An 18,335-nucleotide genomic window follows, 5' to 3' on the forward strand; every position below is an offset into this window, starting at 1 on the left:
TTCCTGTATTCATCATGACTCTGAGGAATTGGTCCCCACCACTAGCCTGGCATCTGATACTCTGTCCATTATCCGTCCAATGTATATGGTGTTTGTAGGATAGATAATGGACACTGTGTGTGTGTGTGTGTGTGTGTGTGTGTGTGTGTGTGTGTGTGTGTGTGTGTGTGAGGGAATGAGTGATGGGCAAATGTCAGATGCAAATGTGTTATTGTTTCTAATAATTGTGCACCTGAATGTATGTATTTAATAATAAGAATAATAAAAAAAGTCTTGTCTGCATGTAGGTATGATAGTCTTAGGGCAGATTGCCACTTTAGGGTACTATGTCCTTAAGACTTTAGCCTCCAGATTTTTCTTCTGATAGGCTTTCTCTACTATCCTAATTCTCTACTACTTTCTCTACTATACTACCCTAATTCTTCTCTTCTACTTTTCTTCCTTAAATCCCTTGATTCCAACTTCCTTGAACTAAAGTGATGTATACAGAGGAAAATACCTCGGCCAAAGGCAAGCAAAAGAAGTGAGCAGGAGGCAGAGCCCCCTAGTAATTATTATTATAGGGTCATTCCTGGTAATCTCAGGCGAAGCCAGAGTTTGTCCATCCAGAGAACTTTCCCTACTATCTGGTCCAGCTTCCCCCACCTGGTACAGTAACTAAAGGTCTATGTTGTTCCTTGGGACCCTAAGCTGAGGCCAGATGAAGAACATAAGCCTACACTACATTACATAAACCACATATCACTCACGCTATCTGGCCTTTACAGGGTATTGTATTCGACACAAGAGAACTGGTTGTAGAGTTGTGGTAAACTACCGGTGCTGCTTGAAACACTATGTGCTATATCCATGCAATCTTAGAACACCTTAACTACAGTATTCCATGAACAGCCCATGAGATTTGTAGTTTCTGTAATACTGTCACCCTTCAACTGATACGAGACATACCCTTTTCTGAATTCTGTCAGATCAAGTCCCTTGTTCATGTCAACATCTTTTAGTGTATATATGCATCTTTCAGTGTGTGTGTTACATTGATAACTGATGCAACACCCATAACAATAGTAATGCTAGATTTTAACATACAAAAAAAAAACTAGTTATTTACAGTAAAAAGTTTTTTTCCTCAGTAGTACAATTGGGTTTTGCTTGTTACACAGTATCACAGCTGGATTGTTGAATTGCTATATTGGTGCAGAGTACTATGGTGACCACGATTTAAGTGCATAATGGATAAGGAAGAAGCATATGGCAGAATTTGGTTGGTTAAGATAGGAAGTAGGCACTTCTCCATTACTCTGAGGATGCATGAAGCTTTCATTATTGTTGGAACTGTGTCATTGAGGTGACTCTTTGTGTTTTGGGTATGGGCTGTACTGTATATTAGTTCCAGACCATTGGGAAGAGTTGAGCAGTGAAGATACCATTTGGGATTACTAGAAATGCATCTATGATGTAGACACAGGCTCTGTAAGATGAATTATGGGATTCCATTTTTGATAGTATGAATTAGTTCTCTTTCTGAAATGGTGATAGATTTGAGGACATCTCCCTAACAACTGTTCTGTAGGTTCTGCCAGGCCATTGTAGTTTCTGGAGTAAATCTTAAAATGTGTCAAGCCGCTCAGCTAGATTGAGTTCTCCTGAGAATTAATCCTGTCTTGCCTTGAAAGGTGTCTTTCCAATCCTAATGGTTTTGTTGGTATATGCTTTAATATACCAAATAGTATATGCTTTCTACTTTTCATGAAGATGTAGCTTATCATGAAATTCCAGGCTGAACTGTTATTCCACCATGTTTTGTTCTGGCTATAGACTGAAACAGTTTTAGTGATAAAATTCAGCCAGCATATTAAGTTGAAGGCTGAGCTGTGGATTGCATTTGAGTCAGAGCTTTCCATGGTAAAATGGATACTGCATACCATCATATCTCTGGATGAGGAGTAAATGGCTAATTACAGTTTTCTTGACAATTTCCAATCACATTTCCTTGATATTAGTTTATACTTCAGCACAATTTCTCTTCCGTTTTCTTTTCAGTTACAACAAAATCATTAAGCTCCAAGTTATGACTTGTATACTTCTGGTGTTTCCAGCCCTAAAAATTTCTTTATGCATGATTGTAAATACAGAATATTTATTTAGTTTTTCAGAAAATTAACAGAATAATCAGTAGTTCTGTCATTGTGGTCCTTGAAGTTGGTGGGTGACCACCCAGGTGTGAACCAATGTAAGCAGGGGTCAAGGTGTAGTGCCCACACCACATGGAGGAACGCTGCCCCTCTATGTTACCAGGCAGTACTAGGTGGTAGATGACTCTCATCAACTGGTGCAATACCACCACTTTACTTACTGGAGGCTTGAAGTGGTGGAACCCATGTTTAGTCTCTAGAGCTAAGTTCCGGTCAACCCTTCCCTATCTCTTCCATCATGCAGTGTGATTGATGACTTTTGAGGTTATGATGAACATCATGGCGAGATCCAGTATTCCTTACATTTTGAGGGTACAGCTCTAAAACGGTTCGCAGGCCGGCCGCTAATTAGTACACTGGACTGAACCTATTGGTAACTCTCTAGGAGGCTTCCAGATCAGCTAGTGTATAATCTTGCTACCTCTACCCTGCCAGATAATGACTGGAGGGAGTCCGAGTAGTGTGTGTGCGGGGAGCATTGTCAAGGCCATGTTATGTCAAGGATCTGGGTATATTCTTACCATGTGTATGCCATATCCAAAAATTTCATTATTCCATACAGCATGTCCCACCCACTTTTTCTTACTATTGAATACACCTTGAATTGTCAAACTAATAGAGCAAGCTTATCTGCGAAGAAATCTAAACCTCCCAAGCACTTCCTAATTCATTTCACAAATATACGTGGTCTCAATTATAATCTTAACGATGTCCATTTCCACTTGCAGTCTGCCAAACCCCATGTATTTTTTCTGACAGAATCTCAGTTATCGGTTGATTCAACTACTGCTCATCTCAGATGCCCAAATTATTCGCTGTATGATTCCTTTCGCCTCAAAGGTGGTACTTGTGCATATGTCCGTTCTGATATTCACTGTCAGAGACTTGGCAATTTGGAATCTCCTCTCTTTGATCTTCTCTGGCTTAAAATCTCTCTACCACATTATGTCAAATTAATCTGTTGTCTCTACTGTTCTCCCAACTCTACTAATCACTCGGAACTCTTTGACTTCCTCTCTTTGAAACTTGACTTTCTCCAGTCCAACTTTCCTAACAGTGAAGTAGTTTTCCTTGGTGATTTTAATGTTCACAACTCCAGCTGGCTTCCGTTTTCTAGTCACACCGACCCAGCTGGTCGAGATGCTGAGGCTTTTGCAATTACTAATGACCTTACACAGATTGTTCATTTACCTACAAGAATACAGGACAATCCTAATCATACAGCCAATACGCTTGATCTTTTTCTCACAAACAACACTTTTAAGTACACGGTCGAAGTGCCTAAAGGTCTGAAGTCCTTTAGGCACTTCAGATCACAACTTGGTGATTGTCTCTTCTCCAATGGGACCTTTATCTCGTGGCTATTCCCAACCTCGTGTTGTTTGGCATTACAAGAATGCAAATTGGGATGACATGCGAGACTTCTTTTCCTTGTTCGGACTACTGTTTCAAAACTTCTGATGTCAACGTTTGCTCAGATCATGTCAGTGAAATTATTCCTGCAGGAATGGAATCCTTTATCCCACACTTCACTTTAAAATCTCGTCCTTTATCTAAACCTTGGTTTTCCAATAAATGTGCTAAGGCTGTTCAAGAGAAGATTGTTGCATATCGTAATTGGCTTGTTACTAATTCTCCAGTTTCATTTTCTGCTTACACCAAAGCTCGCAACAATTGTAAAGCAGTTATTAATCAGTCCAAACTAGAGTTTGAACAGGCTAAGAGTAGAAAACTTGTTTCTTGCCCTAATGGTAGCCGAGCATTCTGGTCTCTTGCCAAACTATTGGCCGCAACTTTTGCCCATCTCTGCTCCCACCTCTGTCCAAACCAGATGGTTCTGTTGTCACTTCAGCCAAGGATAAAGCTGACCTGCTAGCATCCCATTTTTCTTTGATCTCATGTATTAATGATCTTGGTAAAACACCTCCCACCATTTCCAACACAACGTCCATTTAATGCCTCCTGTGGTCTTCAGTCAAAAGGATGTCAGAAGGATTTTTACGAATCTTGATGCTAAGAAAGCTCCACGTCCCGATAGTATTTCTGCACTTGTTCTCAAAACCTATGCTCCTGAACTTACTCCTATTCTTTGCCGCTTTTTTTCACTTTCTTATTCCAAAGGTGTTTTTCCTTCTGCTTTCCCCCACTCTTTTCCTCTTGTATATTAATGACCTTCTTCCATTGACTGGAAATCCTATCCATAGTTTTGCCGATGATAGCACATTGCATTTCACTTTCCATTTTGAGAAACCTTGTCCTGCTCAATCTGCTACCAATTCCTTAAATGCCGATCTTCACGTAATTCTGCAGTGGGGCAAAGACAACTTAGTTGATTTCAACCCTTCTAAAACTCAGTCTTGTCTTATATCTTGCAAAAAGGATTCTTCTGCTCCTATGCTTATCTTTAGTGACACTCTGATTTCTAGGCAAAATGATACATCTCTTTTGGGGATTACCCTGACTTCTAATCTCTCTTGGGACAAGCACATTACAAATATTGCTTCCTCTGCATCTAAAAAACTTGGTTTTCTCTTTCGCTCTCAGCGTTACTTTTCTTCCAAACAGCTGCTCATTCTGTATAAATCACAAATCCGCCCTGCCATGGAATATTGTTTCCACATCTGGGGTGGGGTGGCCCCAAAACCTCTCTCAGGCTTCTTGATTCCATTCAGAAGAGGGCAGTTAGGTTAATTAATGATTCATCTCTAACAGAGTCTTTCCACTCACCGTCTCATAGACGTACTGTTTCTGCTGCATGCCTCTTCTACAGATACTTCCATGGGCACTGTTCTTCTGAATTGGCTTCTATAATTCCCGCTCTCTCTCTCAAAACAGTCTGAACACGTGCCGCCACCAGCCAACATCCATTTACTGTATAACTTCAAACTCACAGAACCAACTTTTCATCTTCCTCGTTTGTTCATTCAACTGCCGTTTTCTGGAACAACCTTCCTTCATACGTATTTCCTGAAAATTACAGTCTACAGAAGTTTAAGTCCAATGTCAACAAATATCTTCTTTTGTCTTCTCAACCTCCAACCCAAGCACGGTACTAAGTACTATAGGTTCCAATAGCTCTCGTGTTTGGGGTTTACATAAAAAAAAATGTGTTGTAGTTGTGCTATTGTGTAAAGAATTCTTTGATACTCTTTTTTTTTCATTCTTAGCCAAGATCTTAATAATAATCTGCATTAGTTTCCCTGATTTCCCCCCAACACTCCAGTGACCTGATAGCCAACCAGTTTGTACTTGTTATAGGAGTTATTTGAATGACAAGGTACTGGAACATTACTGAACACCTGGTAGACATAAAAGAAAGCATAAAGAAAAGGTATGTTGGGAGTATTTTGAAGGAAATATTATGAGTGACAACTTATTGACAGATATCCTGGAATCATGACAATTATATTGTCATGATTCTATGATTCCAGTGTACTTTTCACATCAGATGTTATAAAAGTTGGAAAACATTAACATCTCATATGGGATTAAAAGTCTGACATGTTTAGATTACAAATAACTGTTTGCAATCTTATTCGGTCTGTTGCATAGCTATTCACATTCTACACAATGTACAGCACAATTTGCCAAGGTGGCACTGTAGAGAACCATATTTTTGCAAATCATTCCTTTCTGTATCCTTTGATTATTATCCAATATTTCAGAACTGCAATTTGTCATTTTCTGCCTACAGTCCTTTATAGTGACAGAGTTTGATTATAAGCATCCTAAATAACAATGTGAATAAAATTTTTGAAATTGTTTTTCACTACTTCTGTTAGCCTTTTAATTTTTTTCCTCATTGCATTTCTAGATTTTTTTGAAATACAAATTTTTAATTAATTTAAAAAAAAAAATTTATAGTGTATCAACTTCATATGAAACTGTCAGGAGAAAATGGTGCAAGTTAAAGTCTCAAGTTCCTAATCATGCTGAAAAGGAGTACGATGGTAAGTGATATATATATATATATAAAAAATTAAAAAAAAATCCAATTTAGTTAAGATCATAAGAAAATGCCATTTTAATATGCTGGAGGAGACTATGCACGTGCAAATTTTGAAATTTCATTACAAAAAAAAACAAAAAAAAAAAAAAAAAAGTTGCAGTTTCCCTCTAGTTACTCTCTTTTGTCCCTTTTCAAGCATGTTTAAATAGTTTATTTTAAAAAGAAAAATTTTATTTACACTATTTGATGGTTTAGACCAGTGGTTCTAACTATTGAGATCTACGGACCCTTTCACAAATCAAAAAAAAGTTTGCGGATCCCTACATATATATATAGACATGTTTGTGTGTATATGTATGAACACTAGGTTTTCTGAAAAGAAAATTCAAAGTTTTATGTGTGAAACAATGTTATTTAGCATCAATTTGATATACATAGAATGAATAATTTGAAATACGTATACAGGTAAAAGAAAAAAAAAAAAAAAAGTGATTCTATCAATATACTTTCTAAGGAAAATAAACGCATATTACTAGATACCTTCTGAACTTTTTGCAGACCCTCTAGAACTGGTCTGCACACCCCCAGGGGTCCATGGACCCCAGTTTAGGTAACACTGGTATAGACCAGTGGTCTCCAAAGTTGGGTATGTGCATCCCTAGTGGTCAAGATAATCCACAATAAATTAATATTTATTAATTATGAAAACTTTGTTTTTCAAAATGTAATTGAAATTAAAAAATTATAAATAAACGTTATATGTGGCTTTGTTTGGTTCCAAGATATATAGCAATAATGAAAAATATTCAAGCACTTGTTCCCACTAAAAAGTGCTGTTGATTTGATTTATACCACTTTGTACTTTAATTTCATTTTGTTTTGTATTTTTGTATCGAATTAGATTGTGATCTTTTCAAATTATATGTGATTTTATATATGTGATTCTAGATATAATGCATAACATCTAAATTATTTATAAATAAAACACATAGTATTACATTACATTTACTTCACTTGTTACATTAATGATTTCATATAATTTTGTACTTGAACTTCAATTTAGTATTGTTTTGTGATCTTTTAAAATTATATGTGATTTTAGATATAATGCCTTCCATGTAAATGATTTATAAATAAAAAATATATATATTAAACTTATATATTTAATTTTTTATTCCTGGGTGCATCTAGTCCTTTTAAGTAAAATAAGGGTGTGCGACCAAAAAGTTTGGAGTTTAGACTATCAGATATTCTAATTGTAAATATATGTATTTTAATTGTGTTAATTTTTATTTTCAAATATTTATTTAAAAGTACATAAAAGGTAATAAAGCCTGTTTTTGTGTTTAGCATTGATCAAGAAATGTAAACTGTGATAGTGCAAACTGTTAATAGACTGTATGATTAAGCTGAAGTGAGAGAGAGAGAGAGAGTTTGCAACAATGCAAAATGGGTCTACTGTAAAAATAACAAATTGTGGAATTATTTATTCAATAATAACAAGTGGATTGATGAGCTGCAGCACTTTCAACTGGTCTGAATCAATAATTCTGATATGTTTTTATCCAATGATACGGCATTTTGCTTTCTCTTGTATGTAACTTTAAAAATGGCTACCAGCAATAACAGCATTGGTTTGCTTGTATCAAAAAAAAGAAGAAAAAGTTGTAGTGTCAAGTGGAGAAGAAATTTAAAGTGATGGACAGAATAAACAAAGATCAATTGCTAAAAATAATAAACTGCTGCAGAATTTGGCAGATGAGAAACAACTGTAGGTAATTTGGAAGGGAGGAAGTCTGAGATTGAAAATTATATTGCTGAACTTATAGAAAAAAAATTTTTAGCAAGAAGCCTACACTTAAAAAGGTGAAAAATGAACTGGATGAAGCTGTTTTCATGTGTAGTTTACTCACCAGTGTGCCCAAAGGAATTCTTATTAGCAGACCTATTTTACAAGAAAAGGCAAGACTTTTAAATAAGAAAATTAATGCGTAGGAAAAATTTTTAAGACAAAGGCTATCTTGTAAAGTTTAAAAAATGTCACACCAATCATCAATTTAGAAATTCAGGGGAGTCTGCCAGTAGTAATCTGAACAGAATTTGTTTTGAGGTTTGGAAATTTAAGGACTAATGCAAGATCAGTTCGGTAATGCAGACAGAACTGGTCTTGCAAAAATTGTAGTAGATCACGAAAAAGTGTGTGCTTCAGGTACAAGAAGAATAAATTGTAGCTGTTATCGCAAGCCAAATTTATATGGTGATGTGTATTTTAATGAATACTTGTGAATGAAATGAATTAATGAAATTTAAAATGAATATGTATTTAATATGTATTGCAATAATGCCAGTGGTGAAGACAAATCATCACTATTTTTTTAAATTTTATGTAAACCCCAAACACGAGAGGTATTAGAACCTATAGTACTTAGTACCGTGCTTGGGTTGGAGGTTGAGAAGACGAAAGAAGATATTTGTTGATATTGGACTTGAACTTCTGTAGACTGTAATTTTCAGGAAATATGTATGAAGGAAGGTTGTTCCAGAAAACGGCAGTTGAATGAATAAACGAGGAAGATGAAGAGTTGATTCTGTGAGTTTGAAGTTGGACAGTAAATGGATGTTGGCTGGTGGCGGCACGTGTTCGGACTGTTTTGAAAGAGAGAGTGGGAATTATAAAAGCCAATTCAGAAGAACAGTGCCCATGGAAGTATCTGTAGAAGAGGCATGCAGCAGAAACAGTAAGTCTATGAGACAGCGAGTGGGGAGAGACTGTTAGAGATGAATCATTAATTAACCTAACTGCCCTCTTCTGAATGGACTCAAGAAGCCTGAGAGCGGTTTTGGGGGCACCACCCAAGATGTGGGAACAACATTCCATGGCAGGGCGGATTTGCAATTTATACAGAGTGAGCAGCTATTTGGAAGAAAAGTAATGCCGAGAGCGAAAGAGAAAACCAAGTTTTTTGGATGCAGAGGAAGCAATATTTGTAATGTGCTTGGGCCAAGAGAGATTAGAAGTCAGGGTAATCCCCAAAAGAAATATCATTTTGCCTAGAAATCAGAGTGTAACTAAAGATAAGCATAGGAGCAGAAGAATCCTTTTTGCGAGATATAAGACAAGACTGAGTTTTAGAAGGGTTGAAATTAACTAAGTTGTCTTTGCCCCACTGGAGAATTACGTGAAGATCGGCATTTAAGGAATTGCTAGCAGATTTCGAGAAGTTGAAGCTGATTGAACAGGGCAAGATTTCTCAAAATGGAAAGTGGAATGCAATGTGCTATCATCGGCAAAACTATGGATAGGATTTCCAGTCAATGGAAGAAGGTCATTAATATACAAGAGGAAAAGAGTGGGGGAAAGAACTGAACCTTGAGGGACACCAACATTAGTGGAGAAGTTAGAAGACAGAGAGCCATCTACCATCACCCTCAGTGAGCAATCAGAGAGAAAACTGGATAACCAATTACTAAAAACAGTTGGCAAACGATAAGATGGAAGCTTGTTTAGAAGACCTTTATGCCAGACGCAATCGAAAGCCTTCGAGATGTCAAGAGCAACTACTTGTGTTTCACCGAACCCTTCCATTGAATTAGTCCATAAATGGGTAACATAAGCCAGAATATCACCAGTGGATTGACACTGACAGAATCCATACTGGCAATCGTTGATCAGACGGAAGGTTTCTAGGTAGTTTAAGAGTTGGCGGTGAAATGATTTCTCCATTACTTTAGAAAAAGTAGAAGTAATTGCAATTGGACGTTAATTGGATGGGAGGGATTTGTCACCCTTTTTAGGAACTGGCTGGATATGAGCAAATTTCCAAGAAGAAGGAAAAACACCTTTGGAATAAGAAAGTGAAAAAAAGGCGGCAAAGAATAGGAGTAAGTTCAGGAGCATAGGTTTTGAGAACAAGTGGAGAAATACTATTGGGACCTGGAGCTTTCTTAGCATCAAGATTCATCAAAATCCTTCTGACATCCTTTTGACGGAAGACCACAGGAGGCATTGAATGGAGCGTGATGGGAATGGTGGGAGGTGTTTTACCAAGATCATTAATACATGAGTTGGAAGAAAAATGGGATGCTAGCAGGTCAGCTTTATCCTTGGCTGAAGTGACAACAGAACCATCTGGTTTGGACAGAGGTGGGAGCAGAGATGGGCCAAAGTTGTGGCCAGTAGCTTTGGCAAGGGACCAGAATGCTCGGCTACCATTAGGGTAAGAAGCAAGTTTTCTACTCTTAGCCTGTTCAGACTCTAGTTTGGACTGATTAATAACTGCTTTACAATTGTTGCGAGCTTTGGTAGGCAGAAAATTAAACTGAAGAATTAGAAACAAGCCAATTACGATATGCAACATTCTTCTCTTGAAAAGCCTTAGCACATTTATTGGAAAACCAAGGTTTAGATAAAGGATGAGATTTTAAAGTGAAGTGTGGGATAAAGGATTCCATTCCTGCAAGAATAATTTCACTGACACAATCTGAGAAAACGTTGACATCAGAAGTTTTGAAACAGTAATCCGACCAAGGAAAAGAAGAAAAGAAATCTCGCAGGTCACCCCATTTTGCATTCTTGTAATGCCAAACAACACGAGGTTAGGAATAGCCATGAGATAAGGGCTCCATTGAGAAGAGACAATCACCAAGCTGTGATCTGAAGTGCCTAAAGGACCTCTCACTTCGACCGTGTACTTAGAAAGGTTGTTTGTGAGAAAAAGATCAAGCGTGTTGGCTGTATGATTAGGATAGTCCAGTATTCTTGTAGGTAAATGAACAATCTGTGCAAGGTCATTAGTAATTGCAAAAACCTCAGCATCTCGACCAGCTGGGTCGATGTGACTAGAAAACGGAAGCCAGCTGGAGTTGTGAACATTAAAATCACCAAGGAAAATTACCTTACTGTTAGGAAAGTTGGACTGGAGAAAGTCAAGTTGCAAAGAGAGAAAGTCAAAGAGTTCCAAGTGATTAGTGGAGTTGGGAGAACAGTATAGACAATAGATTAATTTGACACAATGAGGTAGAGAGATTTTAAGCCAGAGAAGATCAAAGAGAGGAGATTCCAAATTGCCAAGTCTCTGACTGGGAATATCAGAACGGACATATGCACAAGTACCACCTCTGAGGTGAAAGGAATCATACAGCGAATAATTTGGGCATCTGAGATGAGCAGTAGTTGAATCAACCGATAACTGAGATTCTGTCAGAATAAGTACATGGGGTTTGGCAGACTGCAAGTGGAAATGGACATCGTTGAGATTAGAATTGAGACCACGTATATTTGTGAAATGAATTAGGAAGTGCTTGGGAGGTTTAGATCTTTTCGCAGATAAGCTTGCTCTATTAGTTTGATAATTCAAGGTGTATTCAATAGTTAGAAAAAGTAGGTGGGACATGCTGTATGGAATAATGAAATTTTTGGATATGGCATACACATGGTAAGAATATACCCAGATCCTTGACATAACATGGCCTTGACAGTGCTCCCCGCACACACACTACTCGGACTCCCTCCAGTCATTATCTGGCAGAGTAGAGGTAGCAAGATTATACGCTAGCTGATCCGGAAGCCTCCTAGAGAGTTACCAATAGGTTCAGTCCAGTGTACTAACTAGCGGCCGGCATGCAAAACGATTTAGAGCTGTACCCTTGAAATGTAAGGAATATTGGATCTCACCACGATGTTCATCATTAACCTCAAAAGTCATCAATCACACTGCATGATGGAAGAGATAGGGAAGGGTTGACCGGAACTTAGCTCTAGAGACTAAACATGGGTTCCACCACTTCAAGCCTCCAATAAGCAAAGTGGTGGTATTTCTTCCGTTTATGATAGTCATTTACCACCTAGTACTGCCTGGTAACATAGAGGGGCGGCATTCCTCCATGTGGTGTGGGAGCCACACCTCGACCTCTGCTTACGTTGGTTCAAACCTGGGTCGTCACCCACCATGTACTTGGGCATGGAGGTTATACCGAGGATTACTAACAGTTCCACCATCGTGAAGGTGCAAGCAGAGGATTTGGTTGTCACAGACCATCCGGACTTCGCCGAAATTGGGTCCACTTAACTTGAGTGTCACCCGAATATTATTTCCATCAGCGTTTTAGACTCCCAGGTAGCAAGTGCAGCTTGTCTAGCATACCTGAGAGAATGTCTGTGACAACCTCAAGGACTAAATTGCTAATCCTTGATCCTTTATAATCCAAGACATTAACAGCATGCAAACAGTTTCCACTTACTTTGTGTACAAGCATTTCTGTCTCCCAGACACAAACATGAAAATTCTCACTTTCATGATAATTCATCAGCTATTTTTGGCAGTTTTCAATTTCTTGTCGATCATTTTTATTTATTTTTGTTTCTCCCCCCCACCTTCTTTGAACATTCCAGTCAGGCAGAATATCACGAGTTCTCTTTAATCATTTGTATTCAGTGTTCAGAAAATATGGAATTTGTATAATTTGTGTTTTTTTTTTTTAAATCTTTTCTTTCTTTCTTTTGTTTTCTTTTGCACCTTCTACAGTCAGGGCAGATTATCACTAGGTCATTAAAAGTTATACAGAGCCTATGTTGATATGTATCAAAAAAAGAAATAACTGCCATATTTCTGTTGGTTTGATTTTACTGATGTTTCTAAGGAAGACAAATATAAAATTTTATGAAAATTCATCTACCAGGAGTTGAGTTATGTCAGCGGAAGGATGGATACGGGGATGGCATTTGACACTCTGTGCATATATATGCTAATGCCTAAAAATACAATGAAAAGAAGGGCATATTCTTTTCTTTTCTTTATGTTATTATTAATAACTGCCAGACAATCAATTAATGTGTGCTTGAAAGGAAAAGATTTAAACATCTAGAATGATAACAGGACAGTGGAGCTCACTTCTGATTGATTTCTTGGAAACTTGATTTATTATTATTATTATTATTAGCTATATGGTGCAAGGAAGCCTGAGTCTTATGTTGCAGCAGCCAAAAAAAAAATTCCCAAGTTACCCTGTGTGTGTGTGTGTGTGTGAGAGAGAGAGAGAGAGAGAGAGAGAGAGAGAGAGAGAGAGAGAGAGAGAGAGAGAGAGAGAGAGTGAGTGAGTGTCAGTCAGTCAGTCGAAAGTAGAAGGGAATCACCAAGAAAAGAGAATGATGATATTCAGCTCGGACCCTGAGTGTGCTAAGCCCATACTCACCAGATGTGAGCCCCTAGGATATTTTTATCCGGATACTAGGCATTTGAAAAATCAACGTTTAGGGTCTTGCATTCAGTTAGGCACAGATAATCTGACTTATATTTAGCTATGTTAGGGGCTTCCATCAAAAGTAATTTTTATTCATTATTTAACTTATTTAGAATCTTTGCATTTTCTATTGGAGTCTGTGTGCAGAATGCCATGATTATGCTGAGTTCCTCACTTCTGCCTCAATGTTAATTAAGGAGGCTATATTCATGAAAATAAGTGTGTGTATTTGAAACATCTATATGGCTGTACCTGACAGAAGTTGGAGCACGTTTCTCGGGGCAGTCTTGCTGTCAACTAACGAGATACACTATCATTTATATTACTAATTTTTGTAGGAAGGGCTACTGAAATGATGAAACATTGAACTAGTTGTTGAAACATTGAACTATATGGTGCAAGGAAGTTATATCCATGCGTTTAAAAATATCTCTGATCAAATGCAAATGAACTTGATGTGGTAAGGCTATTGTTTTATTGTAATTCTCTAATGGATCATTCTTATGGTGCAGAGAAGATGGATCTAGTTTAATTTATTATGGATGGTGAAACTTTCAGCTCAGAATGATGAAAGTATATAGTGAAGTTCCTGTTTCAAGTCTGCACTAGAAGAGCAGTACGTTTTGACATTAAGGGTGCATATGCAAAACATATTTCTTTACATTCAATAGGTTAATAGAAATTGACCAGAATGTGTGGGCTTTCTGTAGATATGAGGGACATGCCTTGTTTCATAGAACTGCCCAAAAATAAGGTTAGTGTTTTTCTTGGAGAGTTAGGGGTAGAATTAGTTTGTTTGTCCTTGAAAAAAAATTGTATACGAAATATGGTATTGCATTTTCTAATTGGAATTATAAAAGCCCATAAGCCAGATTATCTTTCGTGTCCAGTTGTTTCATACTAGGTATCTGCCTTTTTTTTTCGTCTGTCCTCATTCACAGTTAACATCAATCCTCACCTCCCCTTTTATATCCACTTTTAGGATTAACAATATGGAGGATACTTTTCAATAATAAGTTAGTTTAGATCCTGAAGGCCTTTTCAGCTTCCTATGATATAGTCAATCTCTTCCCCCTCCCTTCCTCCCTCCAATTTGGTGTTGACCTCACATTTTCAAAAAAAGCTACCGAAATTGGATTCTGCTCTAAAACTGCACACTAAGTTAACTCCAGAGGACATCATGATGCTTGACTGCTATTGGCATGCCACAGATTGTCACATTTTACTATTCTATGAAGGAGGACACTGACATGATTTTTTTGTTTTCCTCTAATGAATTTAGAAGATATTGATTTGCAAGATTTCATCTTTATAATATTCAACACACACACACACACACACACACACACACACACACACACACACACACACACACACACACACACACACGCACACACACACACACACAATTAATAATTTTGCTTGTCTGTGTAATAATTTATTTCATTGAAATATGTCAATTCCACATTGTTTGTTACAAACATTTGCTTAATTTGTTGTGTTGAAATAATACTTACACAAATTTAAAAATGGCAGAGATTAAACTTTTCACTCTTCTATATTACGTTATCACAGTTTTCCTGAAAATTTTCCCATGGTTCAGCCTGCTCTTTTTCTTTTGTACACCAGTGATCTCATCCTGATTGGAAATCCTGTTTTGCTGATGATGCTGTACTACATTCCACCTTCTAGTTTGAGAAACTGTGCTCTGTGAAAACAGCTTTAACTCCTTGAATATCCACCATAAATTCCTTAAATGCCAATCTCCAGTGGAGTGAAGAAAAACTTAGGCATCTGTAACTTTAATCCTTCTAAAATCCAGTCCTGTCTTATTTCTAACAAAAATGAATACTGTCCTGTGCTCATCTCTGATGACACTCAGAAATCACATATCTATGTTGGAATTACCTTGACTTCTCATCTTTCTTGATATAAGCACTCACAAATATTGCATTCTATGTATCAAAAACCTGGGCTTTCCTTTTTTTGGCGTTTGGCATTACCTTTCTTCTAAACAACTATTCACTCTTTACAAATCTCATATCTGACTTACCATGGCATATTGTTCCCACAACTGGGGTGGTGTCTCCAGAACCTCTCTCAAGCTTTTAGTCTCCATTCATAGGAGGGTAGTCAGCTTAATTAATGACCCATTTCTTACAAGTTATCTCCACTTTCTGTCTTGTAGATGCTGTGAATATTTCCATGGGTACAGTTCTTCTGAATTGGCATCTGTAATTCCCCCACTCTTTTCCAAACGAGTCTGAACATGAACTGAAAGCAATCAACATCCATTCACTGTCCAGCTTTGAACTTGCAGAACCAACTTTTCCTCTTCCTCATTTATCCCTTCTGTTTTCTGGAACAGTCTTCCTTTTCATATATTTACATATATTTACAAAAAATTATAATCTACAGGAGGTCACTTCTAATGTTAGCAAATATCTTCTGTCTTCTCAGTCTTCATATAAGGATACAGAGTATTATAGGTTCCAATACCTTTTCGTGAATCTACAGGAAGTCATTTCTAATGTTAGTAAATATCTTGTCTTCTCAGTCTTCAGCCATTAAAAAGGGTACAGAGTGTTGTTGGTTCTAAATAGCTTTTGTTTTGGATTTAAAAAAAAAACAAAAAACACCACCACTCCATTCCATGGTTCTCTTCATAACCTCAAAAGATATGACCTGCTGCATGACAGAAGAAATGGGAGGAGGTATTGGAGTTTTGCTCTGGAGACCAAACATGGCCTTTGTCCACTTTGTCCCCATTAAGCAAATTGATAGAATTATACTGAGTGATGACAGTCACTGCCATCAATTATTGTAGCACCACAGAAGTCCATGCTAGTACTGTACTAATGTATTATATCCAAGAAAATCTATTATTGCTGTCCTCTTCACATAAGGCTTCCAGTTCATCATTACTGACTTTTTTTTTCCTGACATATCATTCAGTTTTTAATGTGTGCAACCTTTAGCATCCATGTTTCTTGTAACACAGTAAACTCTAACAAAATATATTCAAACTGTAATGATAAATCACTTTTCTGTACCTTTAAATTGTGGACAAAACAAGCACACAAAACTATGGCAAAATTGATTTTGCTATATTAAATGATTATAATGCACATTGGTAGCTGTGGTCTGGAAGGATTAAACTGCAACTGTATGGTACTACATTTCTAAAAATAAATAGAAATCAGAAAAGTAGTAATTTTTGGTCCTTGTTTATGATGTACAGTAATTTTCTATCCTTTCCATATGGCCTAATGGTGAGATGCAAAGAACTTATCAAAGAGAAGTCAATTTACCATGTTAGACATAAAAGTGACTTTAGAAACAGTTTCTCAGGTCATATGTGATCTTGTAATTCTAGTTATAGGGATATAATAAGTAACAGCAATACAATTTAGATTGGCTGTAGTTATGCTCTGTTTATTAAATTTTTTGAAAATTGGTGGTCTTTCTTTCTCTCACCTTTGGCTTTTAATGATTATCAGATTCAATAATGGGAACTGACAGGACAGATAAAGTTTTGTAGTAATTAATTAAAAAATCATTAAGTATTCAAATAAATGAATGCAGAGTTAAATAGGCTACCGTCTTGAACCTTCAGGGTGCACACCATTGGCTTACACAGCTGTAGTTATATTATTGCATGAAATAATACCAATGTGATTGATAAATGTTTTAATATAATAGGAAATTAAGTGATTAATTTTATGGTTTACACTTTAAGTATACCAAGTATTTGCAACTAATTAAGAACAGAATGGCCTCAACTATTATAGTATCCACCCTTGTATTTATAACATTCATATATTCACTTGGAAAAATCCTATCGTTTTCATAAATATGCCATTAGAGGGTGGACATTATAATAATTGAAATAAAATTGAATTATCTCCTTAAGGAATATATCCATTTCAGTAATGTTATCTATGACTAAGGTTTTTTATTTTTTGCAGTTTGTATATATTGTATTATTTTTATTATAGTTTAAATTTTTTGATTGTTTTACAGCACCTAATTCATAAAATAGTTCAATAATAAAGTTGCATCACTTTAGTACTTCTGTATAATAAATAATTTGTATCTTCTAGATATCATCAGCTATCTTTATGCATATCATTTCCCAGCTCTTCTTGAGAAGTTGGGCAAAAATGAAAAGTCTATTGTTAAATTTATAAAGAAGAAACTTCAGACAAGTTATGAAGAATCATAGCCTTTACTTGTATCAAAATCATGTGTATATATATGTAAATAAATATATATTTTTATCTATTTTGTTTTTGTATTTCATTCATTTAAATGATTTTTTTATATTTTTTTCTGTTTATGATACATTCTATATCTGTTTTGAATTGATTTAAATGATTAAATAAATTCAAAAGAAACAGTTACTGTTAACAGTGGTAGAAGTTTGTAATTTATCTAAAATGTTTTTTTTTGCTAAGAATACATGACAAGAAATTAGTGAAAAAAATGAAATACATAAATTTGATAATTCATATATGATTTCAACCTTAAATGATGATTCTTACATAGATAAAAAAACAGTTAATAAAAATACTGCACTATACTTTATTCAAACCAATAAACTGCACATAACTCTTGTTTAAAAGCGTGCGCACACACACACACAAACACACACCAGAATAACACATATTTAACAAATGAATATTCTAGAGAATCTGTACAGAATACCTATTGTATATCTTAACACTTTAATTTTGAGAATGAAAGATGTACTGTGTTGATTGGATTCAAGGACAGGGGAAAGATATGACAGCTAGCAGGACAGTCTTACCTGCTTACCAGCAGTAGAAACAAATGTAGCTAGATTCTACTGTAATTAGGTGGTTTAAGGACGTGTTAGAAATGTATCCATCTCGGGTTCAGTGATCTATTAACTTAAGCATATCTTTTGCTTCAATTTTCAGTTTTGTTTTAAC

At 36.2% G+C, this 18,335-nt stretch overlaps 1 protein-coding gene across 1 annotated transcript in view; it reads left to right on the plus strand.

Moving 5' to 3' along the window:
- Nucleotides 1-17,605, plus strand: part of LOC150089499 (uncharacterized) — a 180,828-nt gene extending 163,223 nt beyond the window's left edge. Inside the window, exons 11-12 of the mRNA XM_090390005.1 lie at nt 6,057-6,142; nt 17,484-17,605. Coding sequence (XP_090246131.1) covers nt 6,057-6,142; nt 17,484-17,605 — 208 coding nt within the window. The remainder of the gene's footprint in view (nt 1-6,056; nt 6,143-17,483) is intronic.
- Nucleotides 17,606-18,335: the final 730 nt, after the last annotated feature.

This window comes from Mastigoproctus giganteus, chromosome 2 (genome assembly GCF_048544385.1).
Source record: "Mastigoproctus giganteus isolate SK-2022 chromosome 2, ASM4854438v1, whole genome shotgun sequence".
NCBI lineage: Eukaryota > Metazoa > Arthropoda > Arachnida > Uropygi > Thelyphonidae > Mastigoproctus > Mastigoproctus giganteus.